The sequence below is a fragment of the Callorhinchus milii genome, unplaced genomic scaffold, assembly GCF_018977255.1.
Source record: "Callorhinchus milii isolate IMCB2004 unplaced genomic scaffold, IMCB_Cmil_1.0 Scaffold10, whole genome shotgun sequence".
Classification (NCBI taxonomy): Eukaryota; Metazoa; Chordata; class Chondrichthyes; order Chimaeriformes; family Callorhinchidae; genus Callorhinchus; species Callorhinchus milii.
This window is the reverse complement of record NW_024704751.1, coordinates 19,617,680-19,641,156: the sequence shown is the minus strand read 5'-3', so window position 1 is coordinate 19,641,156 and position 23,477 is coordinate 19,617,680. Positions and strand designations below refer to the sequence as shown.

The following is a 23,477-nucleotide window of genomic DNA, read 5'->3' as shown; positions in this document are numbered from 1 at the left end:
TTCCGCAAGGGAATATGCTACCGCTGAGAATTATGCACTGCATCCTTAAATATTTGCTACTGTTGGTCAACATTTTTACTTCTTAATCTTATTCTCCAGTCTATTTTACCTAAATCTTTCCTCATACATACAAAATTAGCCCTATTTAAATTCAGAATACTTGCCTCGGATTTAACTATATCCCTCTCTAACTTAATGCAGAATTCAATCATATTGTAATTACTCTGCTCTCGAGGATTCTTAATACCTTCACTGCCAACTCGCCCTGTTTCGTTACACAAAACAAGGTCTAGGATGGCCTGTCCCCAGTGGGTTCCTCGGCAGCTGCTCTAGAAAGTTATCTTTCATACACTCAATGAACTCTTCTTCTGACCTACTTTTGCCGATTTGGTTTTCCCATGTGCTGTCACACAGTAGATTGTTTTAAGATTGTATGGTAAGGATTTAATTGAAGGTGAATTGATTGTATTGCAGGAATGGAATAAAGAACTGAAAGATCTGATGGAACTGTGCGAGAATGGGAAAGATGATGATGATTCTGAGAGTAATGAAATAGTTGAAAATGCAGAAGCCAAAGTGAAAGCTGTTTATGGAGAAAGAGGACCTGAACAAAGTTACCAGGAACTCTTAAAATATAACATCTACAAAACTATTGTACCAAAAAATAACAAGTATTCATTCTCGGAGGACAATGTAAGTGAAAACCAACAAATTCCCCCGGACGGATGAACTGTAGACAGGTCATTTGGGGAGACTAGGCAGGAGATTTGTGCAGCACTGATAGACATTATGGGGAGTCAATCAGTACTGGGAGCAAGCAGATGTTGTTCCTACATTCAAGACAGATGACAGAGCAACTATAGAACCATTAGCCTAATCTCAATAATAGAAAAATGATGGAGTCAATCATCAGAAAGGAAGTGGAAGATTACCTATATAAAAATAATCTGATAAATGACAGGCCAACATGGGTTCAGAAAGAGTAGGCCTTGTATGACCAACCCCATAGACTTTTTTGAAGAGGTGACAGCACAGTGTGGGAAGCCATATGATGTAATATATCCAGGCTTGCAAAAGGTGTTTGACAAAGTAACAGTGTAGTGATTGTATTTGTAGGTCAACTCGACAGCCAATTTGCACACAGCAATATCCCACAAACAAGTGAATGATCAACTTTATTGGGGGGTTGTTGGTCAGGAGAAACTGCCTTCTCTTTTTAAATAGTGCCATAGGATCTTTGGTTCAGGCTCCCATTCGACTCTACAGCATAGATTTATTGTTGTAAAATTATTGCTGTTGTTTCCCTCAGCATTTGGACCGGTGTCAGCCTAGACTGTAATTTCAAAGTTCCTATATGGGGATTGAACGCACAACCTTGTGATTCAGAGGCGAGAGTGCCTCCAATTGAGCCAGGCTGACACTTTGTGAGTACATCAGCTCATTCTGCTCTGTTGTTCCTCAGGCACAGAATCTATCATGTAAATTAAAACGCTATGTATGCAGCAAGAAGTCGGGGGAGGAAAATCACTTGTGGCCACTGGTGAAATCTGTTACAATCTTCATTCCCAAGTCCAATGTCCTCCCAGAAGGATTGGTACTGACTGACTTTCCAGGGACAGGAGACTCCAATAAAGCCAGAGATGAAATGTGGAAGGAGGTAAAAAGTATTTCTCTCCAATATCAAAGAATAATAATTCCTGCATTTCATACAGCCCATTATCATGTCTTTGAGACGTCTGGAAAATCTTCACAAAAATGTTTACTGTAAAGTGAATTGACTATATTTTGTGGGCGAAACAAAATCAATTTCTTGGTATAAGTGAATTGGTCGTGTCAACAACTACAACAACTTGCATTTATATAGCGCACTTCAAGCTAGATGGCATCTTGGAGCCCTTAACAGTGTCGAGCCGGGGGAGAGGCAAGGTGGAAGGTCTTCAAGTGCGACCAGAAAATGGAGAGAGAGAGAGGGCAAGGCAAAGGGATTGAGGGAGAGAGTTTCACAGCTTTGGGGCATAGTAGCTGAAAGCATGGCCGCCGATGGTGGGGTGGAGGGTCCGGGCGAGCAGAGGCAGCAGGAGTTGTGTATGGAGAGAGCAGGTTGGAGAGATAGGAGGGGGTTCCAGGGCATAAAGGGATTTAAATACAATAATGAGGATCTTGAAATGGACCTGCTCAATAACAGGGAGCCAATCGAGTTTGACCAGGACTGAGGTAATGTAGGTGTGGAGTTTAGTGCGGGTGAAAATATGGATGGTGGAGTTTCAAATGAGTTGAATTTTGTGAATAATGGAGCAAGGGAGATCGGTGAGGAGGTGTTTGAGTAGTCGAGGTGAGAGGTGACGAAGGCACGGATGAGGGTTTGGGCAGCTGTTGGAGTGAGGTACAGACAGAGGTGGACAATGTGGTGCAGCTGGAGGAAAGCAGTCCTGGCCAGGGACCCCAGATTTCGCCCACAAATATACAGTCAATTCACTTTACAGGGTATTCTGTGAAGCACTTCGAGACACCTAGAAGACGTGAAAAGTGCTATAACAAATGCAAAGATTATTATTATTATTATTATTATTATTATGTAGGGTACGATGCATAGCTGTGAGTTGAACCTGACCCCTTAAGTTGTGCACGTGTTTGGTGAGTCTGAGGGAGAGATCGGGTAGGGTGAGGAGGTCTGAACCATCCAAGAGAGAAGATGTTGACAGGAGCCAAAGTGTATGGCTTCCATTTTGTCAACGTTCAGCTGCAGGAAATTTGCACTCATCCAGGCTGGAAGTTTGTGCTCATTGTAATTGCAGTTAAAGCTAAAAACAATCAGGATTTAAATTATTCATTCTTGAGACCTGTAGCCAGCAACTCTCTGTCCCATCTGCTTAGAACAGTCATTGAACTCTCCAATTGTGACTGTCAGAAAACTTTGTTAAGAACATAAGAACATAAGAATTAGGAGCAGGAGTAGGCCATTCAGCCCCTCTAGCCTGCCCCGCCATTCAATAAGATCATGGCTGATCTATTCTAACTCCACCGACCCGCCTTATCCCCACATCCCTCAATCCCTTTATCCACAAGAAATCTATCAATCTCAGTCTTAAATATGTTCAAGGACTGAGCATCTACAGCCCTTTGGGATAGAGAATTCCATAAATTCACTACCCTCTGAGTGAAGAAGTTTTTCCTCAACTCAGTGCGAAAGGGCTTTCCCCGAATTTTAAGACTGTAACCCCTGGTTATAGTTTCCCCAACCAGGGGAAAAAGTCTCGCACTGTCTATTCTGTCGTGCCCCTTAATAATAATAATAATATAATAATAATCCTTGCATTTGATATAGCGCTTTTCACGTCTTCTCGACGTCTCAAAGCGCTTCACAGAATAGACTGTAAAGTGAATTGACCATATATTTGTGGGCGAAACGCGAAAGCCAATTGCACACAGCAGTGTCCCACAAACACAAACACAAAAATGACCGATTTATTATTGTTTTGTTTTGGAGGGATTATTTTTAATAATAATAATTTATTATTGTTATTATAATTTATTATAATAAGATTATATATAAGATCACCTCTCATTCTTCTATATTCTAAAGAATATAGGCCTAAATTGCTCAACCTATCCTCATAACTCATCCCCCTCATCCCAGGTACCAGCCCAGTGAATCTACGTTGTACCCCCTCCAAAGCAAGTACACCCTTTCATAAATAAGGAGACCAAAACCGCACACAATACTCTAGGTGTGGTCTCACCAGGGCCCTATACAGTTGCAGCAAGACTTCCCTACTCTTATATTCTAACCCTTTTGTAACAAATGCCAACATACCGTTAACCTTCCTAATTGCTTGCTGTTCGTGCAAACTAATATTTGTGACTGGTGTACAAGGACACCCAAGTCCCTCTGAACGCTAACACTATCTAGTCTCTCCCCTTCTAAAAAATAATCTGCTCTACTGTTTTTGCCACATAGGTGGATGACCTCACACTACATTATACTTCATCTGCCACCTATTTGCCCACTCACCTGTCTATCTATATCTCGTTGCATTTTTTTAATGTCATCCTCGGTGTTTACTCTCCCTAGTTTAGTGTCATCCACAAATTTGGATATATTAAGTTCGATGTCCTCATCTAGATCGTTGATGTAGATTGTAAATAGTTGAGGCCCAAGCACTGATCCTTGTGGCACTCCACTAGTCAATTCCCGCCAGTCTGAGAAGGACCCGTTTATCCCTACTCTTTGTTTTCTTCCCGTTAGCCATTCTTCAATCCATGCTAATATATTCCCTTTAATTCCAATGGCCCTAATCTTGTAGATCAACCTTTTATGCGGCACCTTATCAAATGCCTTTTGGAAATCTAAATACACTACATCCACTGAATCCCCCCTATCTAATCTACTAGATATGTCCTCAAAAAATCTAAAAGATGTGTTAAGCATGACTTCCCTTTTGTAAAGCCATGTTGACTCTGTCTAATCATATTGTCATAAATAGTAACAAGAGATGTTTCATCCTTTCACTAAAAATAAACTGGTTCCAGGGTCTAATGATACAGCCCCACACTCAGTTTCACCCAATTCAAGTTCTAATTCAAGGATTCACTTTAGTAGGAAGAATAAAGCAGTCAACAATACCCTGGATGGTAGAAACCTAAGAAGGTTAGAGGAACAAAGGGATCTCGTGGTTTAAATTCACAGGACTCAAAAAGGAGCAGCTCAGGTGGACAAGGCCATAGAGAAATGCAAATAGAGTCCTTGGCTTTATATCCAAAGGAATAAAGTATAAAAGTAGGGAAGTGATTTGAAATTGATATGCATTAAATTAAACTTTTGTTAGAGCAAATTTGAAAACGATGTTCTGTACAGATAGTATAGGAAATATATCACAGCATTGGAGGGAATACTTGATGCAGCTATGAAGATACATTGGACAGGATGAATTGTTTCTCTGGACTTGAGATGATTGAGAGGAGACTTAATTGAGGTGATTAAGATTATGAAAGGTAATAGGAGGGGTGGGGGTTCACGTGGAGTATAAACACTAGCACCAATCGGTCTGTTTCTATGCTGTATCACACTCTGTAACTCCATGTAAATCTATGTAATGCTTTTGATTCTGTGCTTTGTTCCAGTATCTTACTCGTTGCAGCTCTGTTTGGATTATATCTGTTGCTCACCGAGCTGACTCTGATAAGATTGGAGATCAGATTTTTAGTAAAACTGTAAATACCGCCTGCATTGGAGGTAAATGTCAGGATGTGACTTTTGTCTGCACAAAGACAGATCAACTTTCAACAGCCGAATTCATCAAGTATGTTTGCTCTCTTTCAGTTAATTTTATTATAAGCTTAAAATAGTTATTAAAAGAAACAGAGGAGAGGGGAGCAGACATTTTTTTACACAGCGAGTTGTTTGGATCTGGAATGCATTGCCTGAAAGGGTGGTGGAAGCCAATTCAATGTCAGCTTTTGAAAGAGAAGTAGACAATTATTTGGGGAGGATAAGTTTGCAGGGCTATGGGGAGGGAGTGGGGGGGTGAGATTGATTTGGGTAGCTCTTTTCAAACATTTTTCCATTTGGTGGGGAGTAATTTGTGGTAAGCGTCAGGGATTAGTGTTAGGATCTGTCTACAAGATAGAAAGGATTTTGGAGCTACGGAGAAGAGGCAGTTTAGGTTCACAAGGATGATACTAGAGATGAAAGATGGACAGTGCAACCTGACAGGGATCAGGATCTATTAAATGCGAGATGCTATAGCCAGCTTCACTGTGGATTTACGTAGCTGGCTGGCTCGCAATCAGTTTCTGTACTTAAAAAAAAGCTGACTCATCTGGGTCATCAGGACACTCTTGTTGTCCCTTTGGTTGGGTGCATCAATGGTTATTCCACAAGGAATAAGGTATACTACACTGTCAACCTCTTCCAAGTTGTTTAATTTATAGTCTCAATCCAACATACAACTTTTGCAATCTATCTTCCTCTTGGTCATCATCTTTTATACTCTAAGAGTTCAGTCTAGCAGGTGATTGAGGCTTGATCTCACTCAGCCTAATATTTCACACCTGATTTCAATAAACTTAACAGTTTATATAACTTAACAGGTGGTGACTTATTCACCTGGAAGTTTGCCATTTTAGGTGAAAAATGCACCACATTCAGTGAATGGATTCCATACTTGAACTGTGTAATAACTGGATTTGTGACATAAATAATCATTGCATTTGGTATAGCACTTTTCATGTCAAGAGAATGTCTCAAACTGTTTCACAGGTTTGACTATTTTGTAGGTGAATACAAAACAGGCTGCGCTGTAGCTACAAGGAGAGACTGGAGAGGTTAGAACTCTTCACATTGGAGCAGAGACATAAGACAATGAAAGGGTTTGAGAGAATAACAAAAATCGCTTCTTGGCCTTTTGGCTAAGATCAGGTGTATTTTCTGTTCTTATCAGTTACTCCTTGAGCTAGCACCTGTCAGAAACGTTCTCCGTTAAGATTTGCTTGTGCCCCATAAACAAAACTGTTCACCCGTAACTGGGTCATTACAACAACAGCAGCAACAACTTGCATTTATAAAGCGCCTCTCATGCAGGACAGCATTCTAGAGCTCTTGATATTGGAAGGATTGAGCTCCTGGCAAAGGCTATACTTTCGACCCTCTTTTGCTTGGCATCATTATTGCAGCACTTCTGATCTGAGGAGTTTGATCTGCCCTCATTAAGAGGAAGAGGAGTCCTGTAGCTCAGTGATTAGAGTACTTGCTTTGCAAGCTCTATATCAAATGCAAAGATTATTATTATTATTATTATTATTATATACTACAACACCAAGTTTACTTGAGCAGTTGGTCAATAGGGTCAGGCTGGCTTTGCCCTGCCGGTGAAACAATACTATCACCTGACCTTCTCAGGTAGTCATGAAGACATGGTGCCAGTCCGCATTGTCCTTTGACGATTTGGGGCCTAGAAGAGTTTGGGGGGGTGTTTGGGCTTGTCTGCGGGGACAACCCTCACAACCCAAGTGGAAGTTATTCAGTCTAATTCGGTCAATGGGGATTAGCAGGGCCTAACTTTGCTCACCAAATAAAAAAATAATAAGGAGGGCATGAATTCTAGATTGTAACTAGGAGAATAAAAGGAAAGATTCAGAAAAACGATTTCTCCTAGAGGAGTTGTCAGGATGTGGAATAAATTGCCGGGGCTGCCTGTTAGAGCAGAGTCGATTAAGTCTATTGAAAGAGAATTAGACAAGGATTTGCAGAGGAATGCTATTACAGGGGAGGGGAAAAGAACAGGGAATTGGGATTAACATGGATGTCTTATTGGGGGAGCAAACAGAGATGCAAAAAATAGGCGGAATGACCTCTTACTGTGTTGTACATTTCTATGGTTTTGCTCATATATTTCTGATGTGTTTTTTCAGAGAGCAAAACATAAGCCCAGAAGAAATGAATATATCTGTAAGTTAATCCTAAATGCAATTTTCCCCATCCCTGCACTCTGAGAACATGTTCCCACAGTACTTCACTGAAGTTGTTGATCAATTTTCCTTCTTTATGCAGCCAAACGATAGTCCAGAAGTTCGTGAGACAAAGGAGAGACATTTCTGTGTGCTGAAACGAAATGATATTGTCAAGAAAAATGTACTCAAGCGTTGTAAAGAGAAATGGAATAGAAGGAAAGTAAGTACTATCGTGTGAACAAAACCCAAAATACTGCAGATGCTGGAATCTGAAACAAAAACAGAGAGCTGGGAAAACTCAACAGTCAGGCAGCATCCATGGAGAAAGGAAAGTGAGTCAACATTTCGGGTCCACGACCCTTCGTCAGAACACCAGTCGTGGGTCGTGGACCCGAAACGTTGACTCACTATAGTGTGAAGCCTACCTGACAAGGCCTGTCTAACTGCAGTGGTCAAATTTGGACCACCCAACACACCCAGTCCTGTAGCTCAGTGGTTAGAGCACTCGCTTTGCAAGCGAGAGACCTGAGTTCAATTCCAGGCAGAGGGCGAAACCTTGGGCAAGTTTCCTTACTCCACACAGAGCCTAATAATAATCCCTCCAAAAAAACCAAAAACAATAAGAAATTGGTCATTTTCAATCTACGACTGTTTGTGGGACATTGCTGTGCGCAATTGACTGCCGCGTTCGCCCACAAAATATACAGTCAATTCACTTTACAGTGTGTTCTGTGAAGCGCTTTGGGACGTCCTCCCGACGTGAAAAGCGCTATATCAAATGCAAGGATTATTATTATTATTATTATTATTATTATTATTATAATATTCCTTGCATTGGATATAGCACCTTATCATGTCTTCGAGACGTCTCAAAGCACTTCACAAAATATGCTGTATATTGAATTGACTGTATATTTTGTGGGGATCGCAGATGTAACATCAGTGAAGCTTGCGCAGAACCTTTTGGAGAGTGAATGGGATCAATGGAAGTGGTGTTTATGTTGAAACCAATAACATTAAAAAAAATTGTGTTCAGCCAGATGTCTGACACATACATGCGATCACCAATAACATAGGAAACAATTGGATTCAGGCCTTAAAAAAAAGCACTGGGATTCAGGAATGTGCTCTCCAAAGTGTACTCCTTTGTAGACACATTCACTGCTGCAACTTCATTTGGGGTGTTTGTAATATCCTTACTGGGCAGACAGGGTTAGGACTGGTTTGGGTTGTTCTAATGCATGAGGGGTTTTGGGGTTTGTTAGGTTCCCGGGTGTGTTTGGGTAAACATGTACAGTGCACATTAGGGCACCATTCAAATCGTCAAGTGCACCTTATCAGGGTGTGTGTGGGCACGCACATGTGTGACTGACTTCAAGGGAGCATCCTGAAACAGGAAAATAACGTGTTTCTTCTCTTTTTTGTGTAGCAGGTTTGATACTATCCGAGATAAGCATCAATATATATCAACAAATAAATATATATTTTGTTGAAAAAAATCCTTGCTGGGGCGGAAAGAGATACAGTATTTGCATTAGAAGTGAGATAAGTTGGCTGAAGGTTAAAATGAGCTGTATATTGTGCACATTAACAGTATGTCCAAAGAATAATTGGATCAAGTGTTCCTCAGGACACAGGTTAAGAAGTGAAATTGGTGTCTTCATTCTGTCATTCATATTGAGCAGGGATGGAGTGAATTTTAATAATTTCTTATTTTAAAGCATCAAATCACAAGTGAATGTGAGTTTTCAAGGGATGACATCCACGTCTTCACAGTGAGCTGTGAGGAATATTGGAAAGTTCATAATGACCACTACAAGTCAATCTTCATTGATAGCGAAACAGGTATGTGGCAATACGAGGCATAATTTCGGCTGTCAATTATAGTGGAGTGAGATAGGGAGTAGCAGTACTAGGAAGCTTTCTGGACAGCCTTCACGAAGGCAAGCATAAATTCCAGCAGTGTGCCAGCACACTCTCTAGGCTCTTCAAGCTTTGCCTCTTCCCCACCCTCGTCTAATTGGACAAGCAGGTTGTGTCACTCTGGGGAGAATGTGTATTCCATTCCAAACAAAGTGGGATTTCCAGTCAATTCACTTTACAGTATATTCTGTGAAGCGCTTTGAGACGTCTCAATGACGTGATACGGCGCTGTATCAAACTCAAGCTTTTTTTTATTATAACATACCTTGATGGATATTTCATGCATTTATATGACTCACAGGTAATATTCCTGTACAGGGTCCCTGTAATGTTCCTCCTTTCAAATTGCACCACTGGCAGACGGAACTCATCTCATCTTCAATTTCCCCTCAATCGAATATTTTGTTGTCTGTCAAGTATGTTACCTGCCCAGCATTGCCCCCTCCCCACCCCCCCACCACCACCCCCTTAGACACACCCTGAGGTTTCACGTTGCTTAAAAGAGTGTCCAGACTAAACTGAAAGTCCCATGCATGCCATCTACACATTCCAGTTCTGACATGGGAATTTCCATGTGTAGATAGATGGCAAGCATGGGATTTTCAGTTTAGTTTGGACACGTAAGCAAGGTGAAAGCTCAAGGTGTCACCCAGTTGACCAAAGCAATTTGAGATGTCTTCCAGATATGAAGACACTATCAAATGCAAGTATTATTATACCATTGTTTATCCCAGTTTGTAGCTGTACCTGGATTTGACTGGAATGTAGATGGTTTCTGCAGTAGTTGGGGATTTCCTTGTTTCCCACACTGTGGTCATGACACAATTTTCAGGTCTAGATACTTACTGTATATTTTCTGTGTGTTTCCTCTTTAGGAATACCAGATTTAAAGGATCACATTGTCGATGTATATCTGAAAAATAGGAAGAAGGTAGTGAGTGTCTATGTTTCAGAGGTTTGCGGAATGCTACACCTTCTCACCTCCCTGAAGGACTCCGTGGCCAATGAGGTATTTGGACAATGTGGAATACCGTTTTGTAAAAGTAAAGTGCTATAAATTTCTACTGATTCTTCCTCTTTCATTCAGTGTTCAGGCTAGAAGAAGGTTAAGGTTTTGTAACTCTGCTGACCCAAGATTGAAGCACAGTTGGTGTCCAGCACATCTGGTTCATATGTGGGACTATTTGTTGCAGTTTGCAGACAATTGGGATTGGGTCACTGCACATGTGTGACAAATGCCGACAGGCTCTATATAGGGATTCCCTCCACCTTCAGAGGAAGTCGCTGGGTTTTTGGAGAGGGGAGAGAGTTTGTGTGGAAGAGAGGGTGTTAGAGAAACAAAGCGAGTGAAAGAGTAGAGACAAAGAGAGGAGAAGTGAGGGCAATGTTTTGCAGTTCACTATCAGGACATACGATTGGAGGGGGACCGAGGACAGACACCGAGGGCCTTGCCATGCAGTTTCCTCACAGAAAGCTCCCTCTTTCCCCAGTGAGAAACTCCTATACGTCCTTCATTTCCCCCTCCCCATCCTATCTCTGCAACCTCCCGACCCGGCCGTTCCCTTTGCCCAACAAACATCGGCTTGTTTCATGTGCCCACACCCCATCTACCCTACCATCGCCATGTTCCTTTCACTCTCTGGAGGTCCATTCCCAGAGGCCCTCTGACTTGCTCCCTCCCTTCCTCCCTCCCATTCAAGCCCAGGTCCTCTCGCTTGTGAGGCGAATGCTCTAACCACGTACCCACTAATATCCTACCTTTTCATGTGCTTGTCTTTTTTAAATACCTTGCAGCATCCCAACCCAAGCTGTACTAAACCTAAGATAAAGCAAGGTTAACATGAATGAATTTGTGCACATGCCTATAGTATGTGATTAAATGCTGTACATATACAGATTTTAAACGTTTATTTTGCAGTTTTACAAGAGTACATTTAAGATCATTGATTTGGCACTGCAGAGTCAAATGAAAGAGTTTGCTCATGAAATAAAAAATCTTGCCACCAAGCTGGAGAATTCTCTCAGTCAGGGGTGTAAGAAAGCAGAGAAAGTGTGCATGAAAGCCATTGAAAAACGGGTAGAGTTGGTAAGTATGGATGAGTCATCTACATTTGATTTTTTTTTACACAAGTATTTTCACAATATGAGACCAGTAGAATCACAGAATGCTACAATAGAAAAGAGGCCATTCAGCCCACTGTGCCTGTGTCAGTTGTCTGAAGGAACAATTCATTTAGTCCCACTGCTTAGCCTTTCCAAACTGCGACGGTTCTCATTCCTTGATGTACTTGCGAATTTTAGTAACGCTTTTGTACTAAGTGGCCTCTGCTCTCTGGTAACCCTGTCAGTATGAATCCCTGTTTTGAAGATGACTCGGCTGAGCCAGAGTCACGAACACAGACCGGTATTCCCAGTTAACTTCAATGCCCGGTAACTGGAATGTCTAATCAGAGTCTGCTCGCACTAGCAAAACTCCAATGTCGACTCAAGGATACAGTCGGCAGAAACAACAGCTCTTTTTTAAGACCTAGGAACCCTCGGCTACCTTGCATACAAGGAACACAACAATTTAAGATATACAGCAATAAAATCAAACATAACTATCACACGTAACTATATCAACTTGCAGCACAATACAACATTAGTAAAAAAAAGATTTAAACCGACCCAACGGTACATAGTCCTGTACACGTCAGTACGTAGCGGATGATGATCATTAGTTAGCGACCACGAGGAGTGCCAAGCATTGCTTTTTATAGGTGTGTGGCTCCCCCCACCATATGATGCAAATGCAAGGGCTTTTTCCCGCATTAGCGCCCACGTGTTCTTTTACTCTCCAGGCTGCTTGTTAAGTGACTGTCAATCAAACAGCCCTAGACCTATGCATTGTTGCAACTCATATACCTCATGAACCTTGTTGGCTAAGCCTTTTGCACAGAGCTTCTGCAGCTAAATCCATTTTAAGGAGCAGGCTTCCCTATTCCTTTAAATAATATATACAGTATTATATATATTATTTACACATTACTATAGACTGCAAGAATAGAGTAACCATGACATTCCCCCTCTCGATAATTCATATGTTCGGAAAATAATATCTTGGTTATCGATCTGTAGGAGGAAAGAATTCAAAAGTCACAAAATATTCTGTTCTGTCATATTGCTCTCCAAGAATGCCTGTTGCTGTTCTCTCGCTTTCTGTCTCTGTAAACCACATGTATCTCAAGTTCAGCTAGAAGACAGAAACTTACACACAGTATCTTGTTTTCAGAGACTTATGCCAGTTACTACGATNAAAAACATATTCTTATGTATAATAAAGCAGCTCATTATACCCAATTTTGATAATCAACAGGTCAATCCCAGAATTTAGAATACGATTTCCAGACATTCCCATTGAACAACAAACAAATTACATTTGTATAGCACCTTTCACATCGGGAGGACGTCCCAAGGCACTGGACAATCAGTGTTTCAGACCTGAGCTGAGGGTTGGGATTGGGGAGGGTGGGGAGGGCAGGGGGGAAGGAGGGTGACCGAAGGCACGGTCGAAGAGGAGGGTCTTGAGACAGGTCTTGAAGGAGGAAAGCGAGGGTGCAAAACAGAGGGCGATGGAGTTCCAGAGGATGGGGGCAGAGTGGCAGACATTTGACAACTGCATTTGACTGTCACCTCCAGGTGTTTATACAGTCCAGCTTTCGAATGGCTCCTCCATTTTCGCATTCCTCAATATCTGAACCCGGAGAAAGGGGTTGGCTGACACGCCATTGTCTCCCCAACATCCAAATGGTTTGACAAACTTGTACTCGTTTGATCTGGTCGGTCAATAAAATAATAATAATAATCCTTGCATTTGATATAGCGCTTTTCACGTCGGGAGGACGTCCCAAAGCGCTTCACAGAACACACTGTAAAGTGAATTGACTGTATACTTGTGGGCGAACGCGGCAGCCAATTGCACACAGCAATGTCCCACAAACAGTCGTAGATTAAAAATGACCAATTTATTATTGTTTTTGGTTTTGGAGGGATTATTATTAGGCTCTGTGTGGAGTAAGGAAACTTGCCCAAGGTTTCGCCCTCTGCCTGGAATTGAACTCAGGTGTCTCACTTGCAAAGCGAGTGCTCTAACCACTGAGCTACAGGACTCCAACTACAGGACTCAAAACTGTAATCTGAGGATTTTTATTGTTTTAGAATTCAGGATTTCCACAACTTTACTGGGTTTGTGGAATCTTTCTCGTAACGTCCCTAACCTGTAATGTGTCTTCCAAGTAAGCAAATCCTCCTGCTTGTAGTCCAAGTGTTTTCAGAATGGTGACCTGTATTATGCTGAGTTATCATATCAACTAAAGGCTGCTCAAAGTCCTCTAACTGCGAAGCAGAGATTTCCGCTGGCATCTGTGTAAGCGGGGTAATTATTTGTCTTCCGTGGAAGAGGTAAAACGATGTCAACCCTGATCTGTTGTTGAGGCCTATCAAGACCCAGGAGATTCGCTCGTCACATCTGCATCCTTTCTGGATACATGCCTTTTTGAGGCCACTTTTTATGAGTCCATTAGTTCTCTTGACTTTTCCAGAACTCTCTGGATAAGAATAGTAATAATAATAATCCTTGCATTTGATACAGTGCTTTTCACATCATCGAGACATCTCAAAGCGCTTCACAGAATATACTGTAAAGTGAATTGGCCATATTTGTGAGCGAAATGCAGCAGCCAATTGCGCACAGCAGTGTCCCCACAAACAATGGTGGATTGAAGTGACCCTTCTTTTTAAGTTTAGTTAGAACATATAGTTGTCCAAGAGTGTGGAGTATAGCTTTCAACTTGTTCCTTGACAAACTCCGCTGTTTGAGTTTAATAATGGTCGTTCGGAAATAACTATTCCTCAAAGTAAGAAACAGAAGTCCAGAGTCTAATTCTGCTTGCACTGCCTGAATAATTAGTTTCTAAGCTTGTAACATGATGCTTTTTAATATTAATATTAGTTTAGATGGCTCTTGGATGGTAAGGTACATGCAAATTATGTCGAATGCCCAGATCATAGGTCACCGACTTTATTATGACCGCCTTGAAACGGCTTCCATGGTTAGATTTGAGAATTTTCATAACCCTGTTTCTGAGGAAAGCTGCTCTGTTATTTGTCTGGAATGCAGTTTTAGCCGTGCACCTCCTAGGCTATGGGAAATCCAGTCACGTAATCAACGAACACGAGTAAATGGTGATTACCTCTGGCCGTGTGCAGCAAGGGACTGATAAAATCTAAATAAACCCTCTCCCATGGGCACCCCATTTGCACGTGCTTGGTTTGAGAGACCTGAGTTCAATTCCAGGCAGAGGGCGAAACCTTGGGCAAGTTTCCTTACTCCACACAGAGCCTAATAATAATCCCTCCAAAACCAAAAACAATAATAAATTGGTCATTTTCAATCCACGACTGTTTGTGGGACATTGCTGTGTGCAATTGGCTGCCTTGTTCGCCCACAAATATACAGTCAATTCACTTTACAGTGTTCTGTGAAGCGCTTTGGGACGTCCTCCCGACGTGAAAAGCGCTATATCAAATGCAAGGATTATTATTATTATTATTATTATTATAAAACCATGAAGTCCTGTAGCTCAGTGGTTAGAGCACTCGCTTTGCAAGTGAGACACCTGAGTTCAATTCCAGGCAGAGGGCGAAACCTTGGGCAAGTTTCCTTACTCCACACAGAGCCTAATAATAATCCCTCCAAAACCAAAAACAATAATAAATTGGTCATTTTTAATCTATGACTGTTTGTGGGACATTGCTGTGCGCAATTGGCTGCCGCGTTCGCCCACAAATATACAGTCAATTTCACTTTACAGTATATTGTGTGAAGCGCTTTGGGACATCTAGAAGATGTGAAAAGCGCTCAATCAAATGCAAGGATTATTATTATTAAGGAACCAGAGTCCGAGGTCTGGCTCGATTCAGACTTTCCGTTGCCAAGCATGAGCCAGTTCATCTTGCCTCTCACCCCACCCCACCCAGGAGGATAGTCACTCGACTTCCTACAAGCCCTCACTAGGTGGATGGTGGGTACCAGGGACTCCCTGCAAGCTTCCCGGTGGGCGACACATCTCAGCATGAAATGTGTGAGAGCACTGCCACCGTGTTCCTGCCCACAGCTCAGGCACACATCCCTTCCCATTGAGCGATGGTTCCACCTATTGGAGGTGTGGAGTTTAAGCAACAGCTGCTGGGCTGTCAGGCCAATCAAGGTGGATTACAGGCGTTAGACTCTCCCTCTCTGCAACCATTTCCCATGTTTGCCACAAACCCACCTCATTGCTTGATGGGATTAGATCAGTGGCTCACATGGAGCAACACCACAGAATAGACCTGATGGACAAAATGTCTATTTTCTGTGCTGTAATAATCTATAAAAAATGGACAACAGGAGGGCATTTGTTTCATAGACTTTACACTTCAAAACAATGTTATGACTGAAAAGAAGGACTAATCATAGATTGAAACCTGGTGAATATAGCTTATTGTGTCCTAATTACTCATGTCCTTTTTTTTAGCCTAGCAATAGTAACCAAGGCTACCACAGGACTCTGAAGGCGATATGTCAGAAGGATGGAATTCACATATCTCGCAAGTTTGGAGAAATTGACGTTAACCATGAAATAGCAAAGCCTCTGTATGAAGTAATGGAATCTATATTCAGAAATATGTTTCAGTAAGTATCCAAAACCAATCACATAACACTTGTAATGATTTAGATGATGTCAGGAGATAATTCACAAGATGGCTCATTTAATAATGATAATCCTTGCATTTGATATAGCACCTTATCACGTCTTTGTGACAGCTCAAAGCGCTTCACAGAATACACTGTAAGGTGAATTGACTGAGTATTTTGTGAGCAAAATGCAGTTGCCAATTGGGCACAGCAGTGTCCCACAAACAGTCGTGGACTGAGTGACCAAATTATTATTATGTTTTAACATTTATTTTTGAAGGGATTATTACTCCGGGTAAAGCCAATTGACTTAACAACCAGGTTCCTATTTACTGCTGGGTAAACAGAGGTGTATTGAGTAAGGAAACTTGCCTAATGTTTTGCCGTGCCCAGGAATTGAACCCAGGTCCTCTCGCTTGCGAAACAAGTGCTCTAACCAATGAGTTACAGGACTGCAGCTCCTAGCTGCCCCATTCTTCTCTCCAACCACTGAGGCCATCACTCACTCCACATAGAAACATGAGGATGTTGTTATTTTGCTATATTTTTCTAGGATGAAGAGAGGTACCAGAAATAATATCAAAGGATGTCTGGAAATTTTTCAAACTTCAATGACTACAGTCATCAAGGAAAATTTAAAGAATAGATCCTCAACAGGAAATGCAGAATCTTGGGAACATCGGGAGAAATTCCTGATAGCCCAGGTAAGAATAGAAAGTTACCGATATCAATAGTAAAAAAAACTTATCACTCTTTGTAAGTTAAATAATAGATTCAGTGCTCCTGAATAGAGGTATCAAACATACAACAACAAAATGACATTTATAGAGCGCCTTTCACTTCGGGAGGACGTCCCAAAGCGCGGAACAGTCAGGGGTCAGGACCCGAGCATGGGGGAGGGGTGGTGTAGAGGTGAGGGAAGGCAGAGAGGTGGAAGAGCGACCAAAGGCATGATCGAAGAGAAGGGTCTTGAGACCGGCCTTGAAGGAGGCAAAGAAGGAAGCGAGGTGAAGAGACCGTGGGATGGAGTTCCAGAGTGCGGGGTCAGAGAGACTGAAAGCCCGGCCACTGATGGTAGGGCGGGTCAGGCACAAGACATCGAGCCCGCTGAACGGAGGGAGCAGGCAGGTTAGTAGGGAGTCAGCAGGTCAGAGAGGTAGAAGGGGGCAAGGCCATGGATGGCCTTAAAAGTGAGGAAAGAGCAAAGCTGGAAGGCCACAGCTCTCTCAAGGACCTTGGATAGGAAAGGGAAGTTTGAGATGGGCCGTTAGCTGGATAGCTGTGATGGGTCAAGGGAAGGTTTCTTCAAGGTGGGGGTGATAGGGCTGTTTTAAAGGGGGAGAACAGTGCCAGATTACAGGGAGAAGTTGATGATGTCAGCGAGTAGTGGAGCAAAGAGGTGGAACTGGGATTTAAGGAGAGGGGTGGGGATGGGGTTCAGGGAGCAGGTGGTGGGCTTCATGGAGGATATGGTAGTGAAGACAGAGGAGGGGGTGACAGGTTCAAAAGTGTGGAAGGAGGGATGAATAATTGTTGGAGTATGGGGTGAGGGTAGGGAGGGGGTGGAAGTTGGGGGGGCAGTGGCAGCTGAGTGGATTCCATTAATTATGGACTCGAGGAAGTCCAGGATTTTCTCGCAATGAGAGTCAGAGGAAAGAATCTGCGAGGCGTAACGGGGAGGGTGGAGGAGCCGGTTGGTGGTGGAGAACAGGCGCTTGGGGTTGCCCTTCACCTCCAGGTTTAACCTGGAATAGAAGGACGATTTGGCTGAGGTGAGAGCGAAGGGGTAGGTTTTGATGAGGTCCAGCCAGATGTGGCGGTGGACCGTTAGGCTGGATTTGAGCCAGGTGCATTCAGCAGCAGGCACCTTGCCCTTAAGGTGGCTGGCAAATCAGGGTAAGGATCTGGAATAGGAGGCAGTTCGGGAGGTGAGGGAGGCAAGGGCGTCAAGTGTGATGGAGAGGGTGCTTTGGAGAAGAGTAAGCATAGCGACTGGGTTGGTGCGAGAGGTGGACCAGAGGGGGAGGAGTTCAGACGACTTTAGGGCAGCGGAGAGGAACTGCGGGGAGATCTTCTACAACGAGCGGTAGACAATGGTGGTAGGTTTGCAGGCAGTGGGGAGAGGGATATGGGAGATGAAATGGTGGTCAGTGATGACCTTGTCAATGATGGTGACATCCGAGACACTGAGGCCCCGGGTGATCACCAGGTCTAGAGGGTGACTGTGGGTGTGGGTAGCAGAGTGGATGTGGAGGGAGAGATTGTAAGAGGAGAGTGGGGAGTGCCGCGATAGTGGCAAATGGGGCAATCGGTGTGGCTGTTGCTGGACAGCCAACGCCCAGTGCCGCGATGAGACCGGCAGAGGATTCCCAGGCTGGAACAGAGGGAGGCAGTGCGGGGGGTTAAGCAGAGATAGGTGGCAGGGAGGGCGGAGGGAGAGCAGGACAGAGTGGGAGAGTTGCAGGGAGGGGGACATTTTGAGGGAGGGCAGCTCGGGTCGGGGGCGGTAGCCAAGATGCGCACTCTGAGACGAGAGGCGGTGGACGAGTGAGACATTGTCAGCCTGGAGGAGGCTGTGGGAGCTGGAGGTGACGCAGAGGGGGGTGGGCGCTCACTGTGGTCAGACAGACAGACAGACAGCCAGCCAGCCAGCCAGCCAGACAGACAGACAGACAGACAGACAGACAGACAGACAGACAGACAGACAGACAGACAGACAGACAGACAGACAGACAGACAGACAGACAGACAGACAGGACAGACAGACAGACAGACAGACAGACAGGACAGACAGACAGACAGACAGAAAGGCAGACAGACAGACAGACCAGGCAGACAGACAGACAGACAGACAGACAGACAGACAGACAGACGGACAGACAGACAGACAGACAGACAGACAGACACAGAGGATGGGATGGAGGGAGACACTGGTATAAGATGGACTGTACTGTACTGTCGCTGCCACCAGGGATTCAAACCTGATGTGCGGAAGTGACGTCACACGGAATGGCGGGAAATGCAAAACGACGGCTCCCCCTGACCAGAAAATGGCCGCCACTCGATCCCCGAGACCCCGGCCCTGAGACACCCGCCCCACTGAGGAGGCCCGAGACCCCGGCCCCAAGACACCCGCCCCACCTCAGGGTCCCCGAGACCCCGGCCCCAAGACACCCGCCCAAACCTCAGGGTTCCCGAGACCCCGGCCCCAAGACACCCGCCCCACGTCAGGGTCCCCGAGACCCCGGCCCAGCATTCAGCTACCTGCCGGCCCCTGCCTCTGGCTATCGTTGGCCTGGGACCCCAGTCCCCACTCTGGCTAACTCTGGTTCGGATCCCGATTGAGTGGGTTGGGGAGTAAGCAGGTCGGAGAGGTAGGAAGGTGCCAGGCCATGAAGGGATTTGACGATGAGTGTGAGGATCTTGAAAAGTTACTATTTACAATGCATTGAATATCACATACTCCCTAAATGGCCCAGCGTGTTGGCATTTGGAGTAATTCTGTCATTACTTCCCTGCGCTTTGAGGCATCCTCATGACATTAGTGGTGTGATACCAATGTAAGGATTATTAGTATGTTATTACCATTTAAATCACTCTGTAGAAGGTAGTTTCTAGGCGGTTTTCAGTGATGGCCAGCCAGACTAATAACACATTAAATATGAATGCATGTTACTTTTCATATGTTTGAACTTCCTAAAATGGCTACTGCAGGAGATTGATATTTTGTTCACCAGGTATTTTGTCAAGCCATTTCTGACTCGTCTTATTAACAGTCCCAGTTGCACCAGTGATTATAGTAACTATTGCTTGTTTTATACTGCCCCATGTGTCCACATCAATGACCTCATCTTCTCTATTTCCTCATTTCTTGCTTTGTAATCACTGGGACAGCCACATCAATAATACTACAATAGCTGCATTATTAGATTATTATTTCACCTGTATGCATCTGTATCTGTACGTTATTTTTTGATTTCACTTCTATTACATTGTTATGTGGAATACGATCCTCTGATTGTGGTGGGGCTGGGCATGATGACAATATGTGGTCAACCGATTCTGGTGCTTAATGCCACATTTGGCATTTTGGAGCAGCGTTTCTCTTTAAAATCTTATTTTCATAATAACAGGTAGTAATAGGTTGGTCTTGTGCTGATACAGTATTATGAGAGCTTCTGTTTCGGCTCTCAGATCCCCGTTAGTGAACCAGTTGTGGCTTTGGTTCATATCTAGGCCTTGTTCTTTCATTCTCTTGGAAATTGACCATGCATGATTTTCTTCTCCCAATCATTATATTTTCTTTTTAAGGACAGTTTTTATTCCTTGTGCCATTTTTGTTACCTGGGTCACATGCTCCAATTCTTCCTGCTTCAGTCTCTATACTTGTACATTGTGCTGATTTGTTGTTACTGTAATTAAATCCTGTTACAGGGGAATGGATTCTTTATTGACATGGAGAATTACATCATTGAAAAGAAGAAATCTATTTATAGATCGCCTGCTAAGTCTGTTCAACACTATATGAAACCAGCGTATGAAGGTAAGTCTTCCCGCGACTGCCTCGGGTATCTTTGCTTTCACACAGAAAGGATTCCCCGTATAACAGCACTTTTCACTTTTCAGAAGCTTCTCAGAAAAAAGGTTCAAAACTCCTGAAGGAAATGAAGCGCATACTAACAACCCATCTCGAAACTCACAAATCAACAATGTTCACATATGCTGTAGGCAAAACGATGAAGGAGTTCAACGAGATGAAGGTTGCTCCCAATTAATGATATTTTCTAACTTGTTATCCTGTGATTGAGATAAAGTTTATGTGATGGATGTGAATGGAGCAGTTGTAATAATAATACCTGTTTTTGATAATACCTGTCCAACTTTCTGCTTCCTATCCTTCAGCCACTTTTCTATCAAACCATCACTTTTCCTGCCTTAATCTGTGCGCCTTGAGTTTCTTCACTTGCCCTCTTTCTGGCACCTTATCAAACGGCTTCTGGAAATCCAAATACATAATATCCATAGCGTTGCCTTCATCTACACTTTCAGTTACTACCTCGAAGAACTTGATCAAATTAGAAAACATGATCTGAGCTTTGCAAATCCACACTGACTGTCCCAACTTAACTCACCCCCATCTTAAGTAATTGCCAACCTGGACTCTGATTATTGCCTCCAAAAGTTTACTCACAACTGATGTAAGTCCTGTAGAGCCGTGTCTTACCCTTTGCACCCTTTTGTTTTAGTATTTATGTAGTTAGATATTGAGGAACTGATATAAATTCCTGTTCTTCTGTCTTGTATTACTAAAAGGCTCATGTGGAGCGGAAACTGGAAACAGAGCTCCGAAAAGCTTTGAAGCTGGGATTGGCTCAATGGCCTGGACACACTATTTTACCAGGTATTAAAATCCCAAAAGCTTTGCCACAACAAGACAGTTTGGATTCACGTTGGGAACTAATGCATTTTATTTGATTTATTATAGATTTCACGGAGGAGCTGAAGGACATGATTGAGAAATCAAATGAAATCGACTCCATTAGAATGGGATTAGAATGCGATTAGAATGGAATTTATGATTTGCCTCAGGCAAGAGGCATAAGAACATGAGAAGCAGTTGGAGCGGAAGTTGATTGCCATTCCACCATGTTGCTTTTCCAGGTTTCTTATTTTACTGATTATTTTACTGCTTGGATTTTTTTCATATTTTTGTATTAACTTTAAGCTTATTAATCATGATTATATACAATGCTGGCCTGCTGGACTTTGCTCTAGTATGTGTGAAATTGTTGTTTTATTTTTACGATGCTGCCACAAATAGAAGTGCCTTTGATGCTCACTTTTCAAAACGCACTGTATGTGAGCTTTGTGATACCACTGCAGTGTCACACACCCAAAGAGTCATTTCCTTTTGTCAACTGGGTGTCTGACACATGCGGATGCCAATCTGCAGGAGCATTGCACAATAGCAGTTGATATAATGCAGGGGTCTGTGGTCGATCCCCATGCGGTGGCGCTCTCGCACATGACCAAAAAGACAAGAGGAAGGAGCGATAGACCTGCGAGGAAATTGAGGCCAATTGAAAACGAAGCAGATGCACAAAGCATTTCATGCATCTCAATATACAAAACATAAACTTTAATGTTTAAACTGTGGTTAATGTCACTCCTGCCTCTTGTTTTCCTTGCGCGTGCGCAAGACACCACCCACCAGCGATCGACCAGGTGGAGACTCCTGATATAATGATTTGATTACATTTTGTACTTGTTTTAATAGAGATTGTTGGATCATACTTTGTCCATTTTCTTATCTGGAGTTGTACCCTCTTCAAGTAATGAGCATGAGTTATACAAATGTTACAGATCACAGAATGCTATGCTCTGCTGAATGAAGGAACACACACGCTGCCTGAGGACATATGGCACCCATGAATGTATATTGCTATGTATTTCACCTGAAATGGAAATTATTAAATATTTGTAGTACTGTGCTTTTAAGTGAAATTTTTGCTGATGATTGTACTCTTTTAACCTTACTAGAAATGAATCATGTCTCTCTTTTCTTGCCTAATGTCTTTGCTGTGCCTGGTAATGCTATGCTTTCAAGTGAGGTTGTATTGATAATTTTAAGGTATTTCTCGGGGTGGACCTGCTGGATGTTTGTTGTCCTTTCCTCGCTTGGTTGGATACATTAATGAGGAGATGGGATGCACCACAAGATGGCTTGGGTGAGAGGTAGAACAATAAAGAGGCGCTGGTATGTGATAATGGGCTAACCTTGAGGTTAGTAATTGGAGAAAGTTGAGCTTTCTTATTTCAGGTCACTGTTTTTTAATGCAAAGCTGCCTTTGCTTATCAAAATCCATGTTTTTACTGTTGAGGTCAACATGTGGTCAGAGGTAGAAGGAACCTTTTGTTACTTTTTGTGGGATGAAAAGATAAAAGCAAGAAGGTGGTATCTGAGATAGATCAGATGGTTAGGAAGGATTAAACAAGCAAGTGGGTATAAAACCGAGCTGTGGTTTGAGCGCTTCACAATAACGGATCCCGGGGCTGAGCCAGGGGGAGGGGGAGGAAAGTGACCAAAGGCGCGGTCAAAGAGAAAGATTTTCAGCAGAGACCTGAAAATAGGAAAAGAGGGAGTGAGGAAGGGGGTTCCTGAGCCTCGGGGCATAGTAGCTGAAGGCATAGCCGCCGAGGATGGAGCGGAGGATTGGAGGGAGGAAGAGGCCAGACCCGGAGGAACGAAGGCAACGGGTACTGTTTTGAGGAGAGAGGAGGTCAGAGAGGTAGGGAGGTGCAGAGGAGGGATTTGAAGACAAGGGTGAGGATCTTGAAGGCAATCCTCTCCGGGACAGGCAGCCAGTGCAGTCTGGCAAGAACTGGGGTA

At 43.2% G+C, this 23,477-nt stretch overlaps 1 protein-coding gene and 1 pseudogene across 1 annotated transcript in view; both read left to right on the top strand.

The window, feature by feature from the left end:
* LOC103191469 (nuclear GTPase SLIP-GC-like) overlaps nucleotides 1-22,578 on the top strand; it is a 41,761-nt gene extending 19,183 nt beyond the window's left edge. Inside the window, exons 6-19 of the mRNA XM_042338383.1 lie at nucleotides 475-693; nucleotides 1,463-1,657; nucleotides 5,122-5,300; nucleotides 7,411-7,447; nucleotides 7,550-7,669; nucleotides 9,171-9,294; nucleotides 10,248-10,381; nucleotides 11,291-11,458; nucleotides 15,927-16,084; nucleotides 16,641-16,791; nucleotides 20,522-20,630; nucleotides 20,714-20,847; nucleotides 21,401-21,488; nucleotides 21,573-22,578. Of these exons, the coding sequence (XP_042194317.1) occupies nucleotides 475-693; nucleotides 1,463-1,657; nucleotides 5,122-5,300; nucleotides 7,411-7,447; nucleotides 7,550-7,669; nucleotides 9,171-9,294; nucleotides 10,248-10,381; nucleotides 11,291-11,458; nucleotides 15,927-16,084; nucleotides 16,641-16,791; nucleotides 20,522-20,630; nucleotides 20,714-20,847; nucleotides 21,401-21,488; nucleotides 21,573-21,652 (1,896 nt within the window). The 3' untranslated portion in view covers nucleotides 21,653-22,578. The remainder of the gene's footprint in view (nucleotides 1-474; nucleotides 694-1,462; nucleotides 1,658-5,121; nucleotides 5,301-7,410; nucleotides 7,448-7,549; nucleotides 7,670-9,170; nucleotides 9,295-10,247; nucleotides 10,382-11,290; nucleotides 11,459-15,926; nucleotides 16,085-16,640; nucleotides 16,792-20,521; nucleotides 20,631-20,713; nucleotides 20,848-21,400; nucleotides 21,489-21,572) is intronic.
* LOC121849798 lies at nucleotides 6,389-6,521 on the top strand (annotated as a pseudogene).
* Nucleotides 22,579-23,477: the final 899 nt, after the last annotated feature.